The sequence below is a fragment of the Priapulus caudatus genome, unplaced genomic scaffold, assembly GCF_000485595.1.
Source record: "Priapulus caudatus unplaced genomic scaffold, Priapulus_caudatus-5.0.1 Scaffold577, whole genome shotgun sequence".
Classification (NCBI taxonomy): domain Eukaryota; kingdom Metazoa; phylum Priapulida; class Priapulimorpha; order Priapulimorphida; family Priapulidae; genus Priapulus; species Priapulus caudatus.
Window position 1 is genome coordinate 10,213 of NW_014577638.1, and position 10,571 is coordinate 20,783.

At 42.1% G+C, this 10,571-nt stretch overlaps 1 protein-coding gene across 1 annotated transcript in view; it reads right to left on the reverse strand.

Moving 5' to 3' along the window:
* Positions 1–5,217: 5,217 nt before the first annotated feature.
* The window catches only part of LOC106811805 (enhancer of rudimentary homolog), a 6,787-nt gene continuing 1,433 nt past the window's right edge, over positions 5,218–10,571 (reverse strand). The window contains exons 2-4 of the mRNA XM_014815524.1: positions 7,735–7,822; positions 7,301–7,421; positions 5,218–7,033 (exon numbers count right to left, since the gene is read on the reverse strand). Of these exons, the coding sequence (XP_014671010.1) occupies positions 6,931–7,033; positions 7,301–7,421; positions 7,735–7,822 (312 nt within the window). The 3' untranslated portion in view covers positions 5,218–6,930. The remainder of the gene's footprint in view (positions 7,034–7,300; positions 7,422–7,734; positions 7,823–10,571) is intronic.

The window sequence follows — 10,571 nt, forward strand, 5'->3', positions numbered from 1 at the left end:
CACGGATGAACGACAGGCGCACACACCACACACACAACACGGATGCATGGCGCGCGACGCCGACGGATAACGGCCACACACGAGCACCTAAAACAACACAGCACAGCACCACACACACACACCCACAACACACACAACACCACACTCCGCACGCACACACACACACACCAACACACACCACACACGCGCGCGGCGGCGGCAGCGACACACACAGCGCACAGCAGCGACACCAGCGCCATTGGTTTTTATTTCACTCGCGAGATTGTCGTGTATTTTGAGCGCAGACGAAAATTCCGCTTGATTCCGCGTAGTTCATCTTGTAATGCACACCGAATTCTTAGGCCACTTGCCTACCATTTTTGCAACGGTCCACGTTATGCAGGACGTGAATAAAACAAATTTGTTTATCGTTATCTATATTTATTAACGAATTTGGGTTTTTAATCATTGCTATATTAGTAAACAACTAATTTTGTTTTTACTTCAGTTCCTGGATCTATGTAGATCGGGGCAAAATTATGATGGGGACGTGGTTTCAGGGTGGGAAGTTAACCATATTTCGATGAAGATTGCGGCAGCTGCGATTTGAACTTCTTTGACCTTTAACAGCGTTTGCTGTTTGAAAGCTCATACGCGAGACATTTGTCTATTATGGGTGGGTTTGGGACAGATCTATAAGTCGATTTAATTTCACATGATGTAAAGTGCGCAACATTTTGTCGTCAAGCGCAAAACAAAAGTGATGTGGAGGATTAAAGGGCGTCTGTTTAATACCAACACATAGGCAGGTGACTAGATACAGAATAGCACTCAAAACAAATACCAACATGAGCAAAATATTTATGGACAAAAACAACGGAACTCTCCTGCCGTTTCGTTTCGGTTTGACTGACAGTTATCATCACGAGCACTATTTTTTCTGTAACTAGTGACAATTTTAACTTGCGCTGCAGCCGCAATTTCACTACGAGGCGTCCGCGTATCAACGGTGGCCGCCGTGGTCACGGAATGGACAATGTGCAAGCCTATTTCCTGACACCAGGCAGACACCGTTCACGCCTTTCTCATTCGAAAAAGGTTTCAAAGTCGGGAAATACCAGGTGATATAGCGAAACCGAAATCGCAGCACGAACAGATTCCGCGAACGCCACTCGTGTCGTACTCGCACCCGAGATGTGAGTTATCTGTTTCAACTGGCTTCGCATCTTCAAGACGCAACAATACCGACCTGTACACCGTTAAACGCACGGGTTTCTTGTTAGCCGTACGTGTGTGTAGTATAAGGCGCGTGCGTTAGCATGCATTCCCGGATGCAAACAGAGTGGACGATCATTCGACGTCAATAATCCCCGAATTCATACGTCCTAAAACCAATCCATTACACGGAGCGCATCATCGCGCGGCGCACTCCACCTTCGCGACCCTACAACACTTGCCACGAATGAGTGAGAAGTCGTTCTAATATTCGATGGCCGACCCAAAGTTTCACGCACGGCGGCCCGTTACACGTAGTGCAGGATCAGGCGGGGGGGGGGGGCTTAACGGGGGGTACTTCCCACTTTCCAGCAAAAACCAACCCCAGTATCCAGTTCCCAGTAAATAAAATCCCATTTCGCCGTTGCCAGGATATTGCTAGGGAGCATGTTTCAGGAAATTCAGTAGTTATAGGTTTCCAAGACATAAATATCTCAAGTCATTTACATACTTTATGTTCTCTGGGCATAATTAAATCAGATAAATACGATACAATAAAAATTTTGAAATAATTAATTAGGCGCAGAAATGTGAAATCCCGCGAATTGCACAGCAACGTTTTCCCGAGATCCAGACATGTTTTAGGCGTGCTTTCCACGTCCGATTAGACTTTCTGTTCCCGGAATCACTGGAAAAATTAGTGACATTTCCCAGTTCTAGGTAATTTTAAAACTATGGCCAATCCCGCGTCCTGAATAGCCCGTCCCCCCGCCCTCAGACTCGGATTTAACGCGCAACGGATAACGCGCCGACGGGCGAAACGGTCAATCGGCGGTTTTCACGTACGCTCATCGAGCGCTTGACTGTGTTTGTGATAGCGGTTCTACTTCCGTTCGGTCGCATTTGCCGTGTCGTAAAGTCGATCAAAGAACCCAAATACCTGATTGTACGCATGTCGGGCGGGTGCTGGATGTCACGTTCATGATTAACAAACAATAGTAATAGCATCTAGGTGAGAACAGGGAAGGGGTCCTGGTTACCTTCTCTCCCGTTACCATCATCGTCTTGTTTAACCACCGTCAAGAAACCAGTAGCGGCTTCTTCAAACTCTCTTGCTTCTTGACTCTTACGCCTGATTGGGCTGGCCACAGCGGGAGGATGTTCTTATCCTATGGCTGCGCTCGTTTGTTTAACCACACTCCTGCACGCGACGGACAGGGGATGCGCCAATAGGACGTACGTGGAACCTAAAGCGTTCGACGGAACGCTGCAGTTTTTATGTTCACCGTTACGTCTCGCGCATGGACAACTTGACGCGACATCGGCCTTTCCACAGCTTAAGGGACGTTCGTTAGATTACACGTAGACACTAAATCACTCACTGCGAACGATGAATAGATATAAGCTTGATGATCGGGACGGTAAATGAATAAAAAATAGATACGTCTTTTCATCCGGTATGTGAACACGATTTAAAACATAGCTTTTGTCATCGGCTAACTGTTGGGAAATGCCAGCAACTTTTACAAGCTCTCGAATGCCTACCTTACACCATTGCCTTCAGTCACAAGCTTATCAAATCCCAACATACAACGCGACACGTCACGGTTAGTACGACTTTCGTATGGAACTCATCACTATGACGGTATGATTTCTTGTGAACAAAACAACCAGCAGTGGGTACACTTGTTATAAGCGTGCAGAAAGAAAGCCAGTATTTCCATGGCAACACAACCGCTACCGGTCGGCCCCTTATCTGACCTCCTCTCGAGGAAGTGCGCAGCTGACAATTACACAATTGACATCTAATATCGCACCAGTTCTCATTACTGTGTTCTCTCTCTCTCTCCTTCCTGCTCTCTCTCTCTCTACTCTCCTCTCTCTCTCTCTCTCTCTCTCTCTTCTCTCTCTCTCTCTCTCTCTCTCCTTTCCTCTCTCTCTCTCTCTCTCTCTCTCTCTCTCTTCCTTCTCTCTCTCTCTCTCTCTCTCTCTCTGTCCCCCTCTCTCTCTCGAGCGCGCTCTCTCTGTCTGTCTCTCTCTCACACACACACTTTCTCTCGCTCTCTCTCTCTCTCTCTCGCACGTACGCGCGCTCTCGATCTCTCTGTGCGTGCGCGCGCGTGTGTGTGTGGAGGAGGAGGAGGGGGGGGGGGTGCTTGCGTATGCTAAGGTGAATCCATGTGTTGGTCCAGGGGGTCAGAAACCCAACTAAGTGACTAAAAGTCCAATTCCACAGTATTGTATGTGACAAAAAGTTAAATGAAGTCGGACTGAATAGAAGACAGAAGCTCAGCTGAAATTGAATAAACTACGCCACTATACTCACTATTTCAAGATATAAAATATACGGCCACAATTAAGTGAATTAATACAGTAATCGTTCAAAAATTCTGTCGGATACAACCCTAATCCATTCAGCCTTAATTCAATTCAAAGGATATTCAATTCACTTATATTGAAAAACTGTTATTGATAATATTGAAATATACTGAATTGCCCCAAGAAGAAGATGAGCTGAATGAGAAGCCCTGGTGATTGTGGTAATTGATCGACTGTATTTGGCACCTCTGGTGGCATGGGCTCCTGCAACTGTAATATCGTATGTGATGGCATCGAAAATGGTGTGAAGTATTGTATAAAGCAGCACCTTTTTGGCCAATTATTATCTCTTGTCCCTTGTGATTTTATATAAATGATCTCGTAGTCTTACCTAATTTATAAGCGAGTACAAAAAAATATAACATCGTGGCGCCACCTATCGTGAAAAATAAATGATGCGCGCACATTATATAAATTGACAGATTACAACTTCAGAAACGTGAAAAATCGTTCCCCTATTTTAGTGCCTAAAAGCCAAATTTCCAAGTATTGTGTGTAGCTAAAAGCCAAATAATTTGCTTTGGTTTAACTAGAATAAAGTACTTCCACTTATATATTATAGTAAAATATATAGTCAAAATTCTTAGAAACACAACTGCGTTGTTATGTACTGTAAGATAGTACGGGATTGCATTAAAAATGTTGTAGATTATCATATATAGTAGCAGCTTTTTGGCCACGCATCTCGTTTCGTTGGTAATCTTACATAAATAATTATTGTATCATAATATTTTCTAATCTACATACGTATAAAGGCAAATATGACGTTGTGGCGCCATCTATCGTCACAAATATATTATACGCGTACATTATATAAATTAACATATTGACAAATTCAGAAACCAGTTTAACATGGAAAATCAGGAAGTTGTTCACTTTATTATGAGGTGACCTATCATCCTGAACTTCCCCATACTGCACACGTGTGTACACCGCAACTACACACATAAATTTGGAGCTGGCACGACTCAGTCCATGTAATATAGCCTTACTCTTCTTACCTTGTACATCATGAAGTTTGCAGTAAGGTTCACGCGCGTATCTCTGGTGTTGTTGTAATTGCTCCTTCAATTCTAGCTTCCTGATTTTCATAAATACTCTACTATCATAATAGACTGGACCACGTAAAAACATTGCAAGCTAGATTGATTGCTTGAAAATATAGTCAACTTGAAAGCAAAGGTCACTCAAGAGAAACCATACCCTGTCCTTCACAGACAGGTGTCCGGCTTAGAGAGGTTGCTTTACTGTATAACTGCCACTCAAGGGTTCAACTGTCATTTATAGATCGGCGACCTTTCTATAAGTATCTGTTAACACAGGATTGACTGTACATATGTGTAATAATAAACACATTGAAGACTCACATTACACGTCATTGAAATCAAATAGCAAGCCTTTACAACTTTCTACACAAAATTTTAAAATTGAGGTTTCAAAACAGAATTTGATTACCCCTTCCACAAAACTTGCGTTTTGTAATACTACTTTCAATTAAAAAAAACCGAGTTTCATGTCTCACATACGTTTGTAAAAGTGAAGCAATCATGAGATGACAACATAATTGTTTGAAAACAATAAGTAAAATATTTAATTAGTTATGTCTGTAATAATGACCATACAAAGAAACATGAATGCAAGTGGTATAGAATAATGATAAAACACGTTTATTGAAACCCAACTGCAAGAAATTGCATTTGCATTTTGGTATGTTCAGCCACAGACACATCCATATTTCCTATTTGCATATTCACACAATTTTTTCCCAAAAACTCTTGGTTCACGTGTAGGTGTCAAGTATACAACATAAGATATAGCGTAAAGAAGAATGCACTTAAATATTGACGATCTAATAGCGTTACTCTAGTTTCCAGCATTAACTAGTTTTAGAGTTTATTGGTTTGCTTTTCTAAACAAGTAGTTAATATGCCAATAATGTTGTTATAGCACAAGGTAGCACAAGGTTTCATAAATATATCAAGCCGCCAACTTCAAGAGATACCCATCAGCATGTTTCAACTTGTTTCCATTTATTTCTAATTATCTACAATTAACTAAACATCTTCATAGCCACTATTAAATTATAAAAAACTGACAGGTAGAACAATTCAAACCGAACATAATGCTGAAAGCTACGCCACTGATCCCCCCGCACACACTACAATGACTGCTCGTTTAGTCAAGTGTTCAGAAAATCATCAAAATAAAACACAATCACTACTCAATACAATAAAACATATTGGCACACTTACATTACCAAATTTTCCCTCAAAAGTATGTTCGAGGTACAGTTTTCCGTGCAACAAATGACCCAGGATAATGAACCTACTACGTGGTGAAATTAAATACACTCAACAATACAACAATCTTCCAAGCAAAACATTTCGAGTATGCAGTGTCGCAAATGCTCACTGAAAAACTGGTGACAAATTCGCAACCACAAGAAAAAATGGGAAAAAGTTTACCTGCAGTGGCAGTAGATTAATAGATAGCTAATGCAAAACCGTGCTAAAATTTTATTCCAACTTATACAAGTGCAAGACCTATGCAAGACACCAACATATATTTGATACGAGCAAGAAGTAACCTATAGTTCCACCTACCTGACATGTACTTGGTCAAATGTCTAATACACCAGGGGAAAAATCTTATCCAAATATTGCATCAGAACGAGAACATTGTCGTAACTGTTCCTCACCCGTCAAGTTTAACATTGCTTTGGACCAGAATTTCGTAAAGTGGGTATGTCGCCCCCCTCGAGCTGTGGGGTTAACCAAGGAGGTGGTAGGCGTAAGCATATAAAAGGTACAGCAGGGGTCACAGGGTATAAGCTTATGGAGCCAAGGGGGCAGTGGACTAAAACAGTAAAAGGTTGGGAATTTCTGCTTTATACGCTTGCTTGGCATCTGCAAAAATCATACAGCCACCACTAACGAGGTGCGCGTTCCCCAGCTACCACGAAACATATGACCATCTGAAACGCGTCGAAACAACAAAAATATGTCACCCTAAAAAAGGTGTCCGTGCAAGTGGAGCCTGTGTGTTATAAAATTATCTGTAAGAAATTATCTGTATAAAATTATTGTGAAGAACGAAAGTTTTCTATGTTCCATTCTTCGCATCTCTCCCAGTTACGATGAATCGTTAAAGAAAAAGCTAGGGCCTTGGAAAGTGCAGCAATTTGGATGTTTCTGTGACGAGGGTTCCGTTGCAGTATCATCTAGCGCATTGAATCGCAAGTATTGCAATCCCACACAACGTACACACTGTACACAACTCCATGGCAGCCAAAAACTGTACAAACACGGAAGGAATGATCGTCGGACCAAGACGGTTGTCATCGCTGCTTCCTCACACTCACTTCACCCCTACACCTGCCTGCTTTCTCAGCAAAACGTATATCTTCTCTTTGATCCAATCCCTGTTGTATGGCGCATATGTGTTTGTGCTCTTCTGGAACCTGTAAAGATTGCATACAGGGTTATGGCTCTCCTACAATGACAACAATGAAGAGAGGGAACATCTACAGCATTTAGCACTGTCAATTCAATGTCTATGGCTCAGACAAACTTCATATAAGGGTGATTATGACATATCTTAAAATTGCAGAACTTTAAAAATAACTTTTTCGATATAGATGCTAAGAGGAGAGACTTAAGTACTTTTGATATAACTATATGACTGACTATACTTTGGAGGGACAAATACCTCTGCAGCAAATACTCACACAAGGCAGCTGATGTCAGACAGTTGATCTAAAAAGTCAAATAACTGACTTATGTCGTATGTGATGCTCGGGGAATTGGGATTCAAACGCTTCAAGTGCTCTTCATACATCTTGCAGATTCCTATAATGAAAATCTCATCAGTTGCCACATCTAAATTGCAACTGAATGCCAACCCAAAAACTAGCTAAAACCCAGAACCAAAAATTTGCAACCATGACATTTCTACCAAGGCAGCAACTTATGTGAGTTATTGCCTATCCACTTTTCCTATCATCCAATTTTCAGGGGCAGCCCACAAAGGGTGGCAAAGGGGGGTAACCCCGACACTTACTGTTGGTGCTGTAGTGATATTTGAGACCTGTGGTACGGGTCTGCTATGATCCATACCATCTAAGTCCTACTAAGTGTCTACGATAATAGTTTGTGCACATACCTTCCATACATTCGTTTACAGACTCGTAGTCAGAATACGTCCTCCCGTCAGGCTTCTTGTTCGGCTGGATGAGAAGTATCGTATGCGACTGGAAACAGTGTCAAATAACATAAAAAATTAAAATGAAGACGATGTAATCTATACCAGGAATAGAAATCAACTTTTTATCGAAGGCCGGAGGGAGTATAATGGAATCTGCACTCGGTGAGAGAGAGAGAGAGAGAGAGAGAGAGAGAGAGAGAGAGAGAGAGAGAGAGAGATACACACACACATGGTTTTTATTCACTCCCGATGTCGTTATTTTACCGCAGACGACAATTCGCTTGTATTCCCGTAATTAATTTTAATGCAAGACAATTACCTACCATTGCCCTACCATTTTGTAACGTTAACGTTATCAGGACTGAATAAAAACAAATATTGTTATATTATCTATATTATTACGAATTTGTTTATTAATCATATTATATTATAAAACAACTAATTTGTTTTTACTCATTCCTGATCTTATGTAGATTCGGGGCAAAATTATGGGAACGATGTTTCATGAAGTTAACCCAATATTCGCTGAAGATTGCGCAGCTGCGATTGGAACTTCTTTACCTTAACAGCTTTCTTTAAACTTACAGCGAAGACAAATTTGTCTATTATGGGTGTTGGACAGATCTAATATCGATAATTTCACATGATGTAACGGCGAACATTTGTCGATAAAGAGCAAAACAAAGAGTGAGGATAAAGCGTCTGTTTAATACCACAAATAACAGGTACAATACAGTAGCACTCAAAACAAACCAACATGAGCAAATATTATACACAACGGAACTCCTCACTCCCATTTCGTTTCGGTTTGACTGATCAGTTCATACAGCAATATTTTTTCTTAAACAATACAATTTTAACTCGCTGCACGCAATTTCACGACGACGTACGTTATAACAACGTGGTCACGAATGACAATCGTGCAAGCTCATCCTACCGGCAGAACCAGTCACGCCTTCTAATCAAAAAAAGTTTTAAAATCAGGAACTACCGGGTGATGAAACGACGCAACACAACCAGATCACGCCGCATCGATGTCGTAACTCGAATGAATATATGTAGTTATCTTTTTTCAACTGTTCGATCTTCAACGACGCAATACCGAGGTACACCGTAAAATAGCACGTTTCCTGTGCGTAACGTGGTTCGTAATAAGGCGCGTGCTTAGCATGCATTCCCGATGCAAGTGACAATCATCACGTCAATACATCACGACAATCATCACGTCTAAACCATCCATACACCGACCGCACATCGCGCGCGCATCCACCTCGCAGACCTTAAAACCACCACGGATAAGTGAAGGGTCGTCCTAATATTCGATGGCCACCCAAAAACGTACGCACGCGCCCGTTACACGAGTCAGACTCGGGGGGGGGGCTAACGGGGGGTACATTCCCACTTTCCCAGCAAAAAAACACCCCATATCCCAGTTCCCAGTAAAATAAAATCCCAATTCCCCGTTCCCAGGATATGTAGACATGTTTCAGGAAATTCAGTAGTTTAGGTTTTCAAACACTACATAAATACTAATATTTACATACTATTATTTCTCTGGGCATAATTAATAAATAAATAAGTAAAATAAAAATTTAAATAAATATTAGCGCAGAAATTGAAATCCCGACGAATTGACACAATTTTCCCAGATCCCAGACAATTTTAGAGGGTCTTTCCCACGTCCCGATAGACTTCTGTTCCCGAATCACGGAAAAATTATCTGACATTTCCCAGTTCTCAGGTAATTAAAATGGCCAATCCCGCGTCCCGAAAATACCCGTCCCCCCCCCCCTCAGACTCGACTTACGAAACGGTAACGCGCCGGACGGGCGGAAACGTCATCGGGGTCACGTACGTCATCGAGCGGCTTGACCTTTGTGAGGGTTATACTTCCGTTCGTCGCATTACCGTGTCGTAAATCATCAAGAACCAAATCACTTGTCGTCGATGCGGTGCCGATGTACGTTCATGATAACAACAAATAGTAGTATCTAGGAGGACAGGACTGGGTCCTGTTACCTTCTCCCCCGTACCATCCATCGTCTTGCCTAACACACACGTCAAGAAACAGTACCGGCTTCACCTTCAAACTACTCTCTTCTGCTTTCTCACTGTGGGCTGGCCACAGAGGGAGGTGTTCTTATCCTACTGCTGCCTCGTTTAGTTTTAACCAGACTCGCTTATAGCGGTTTCACGCACAACACGCTCTCTCCACGCGACGAGAGGGATGCGAACCAATAGGAACGTAGTACCTGACACCTAAAGGTTCGACGGCGAACCAATAGGAACGTACCTGACACCTAAAGGTTCGGCGGAACAGAATGCATGAACATCCGACCAGTTTTATGTTCACGTACTCGCGCATGCGCACTCGACGCGACACCGGCCTTACCACGTTAACGCGTTCGTTAGATACACGTAATACACTAACACATCCACGCGAACGATGAATAGAATAACTATGATCGACGGTAAATGAATAAAAACAATATACGATCTTTCATACCGGGATGCGCCACGATAAAAAAACATAGCATGTTGTCATCGGCTAACTGTTGAAAATAGCAGAACCTTTACAGCTCTCGAAAATAGCATACCTTACAAAATTGCCTTCAGTCGTAAGATTATCAAATCCTAACATACAAACGCGACAGGTCACGGTTAGCTACGACTTTCGTATGAATCACTCACTATACGGTATGATTTCTTTGTGAACCAACAAACAAGCAAGTGGTACACCTGTTACTAAAGCTGCAGAAAGAAAGCCAGTATCCATGGCAACACAACACTAACAG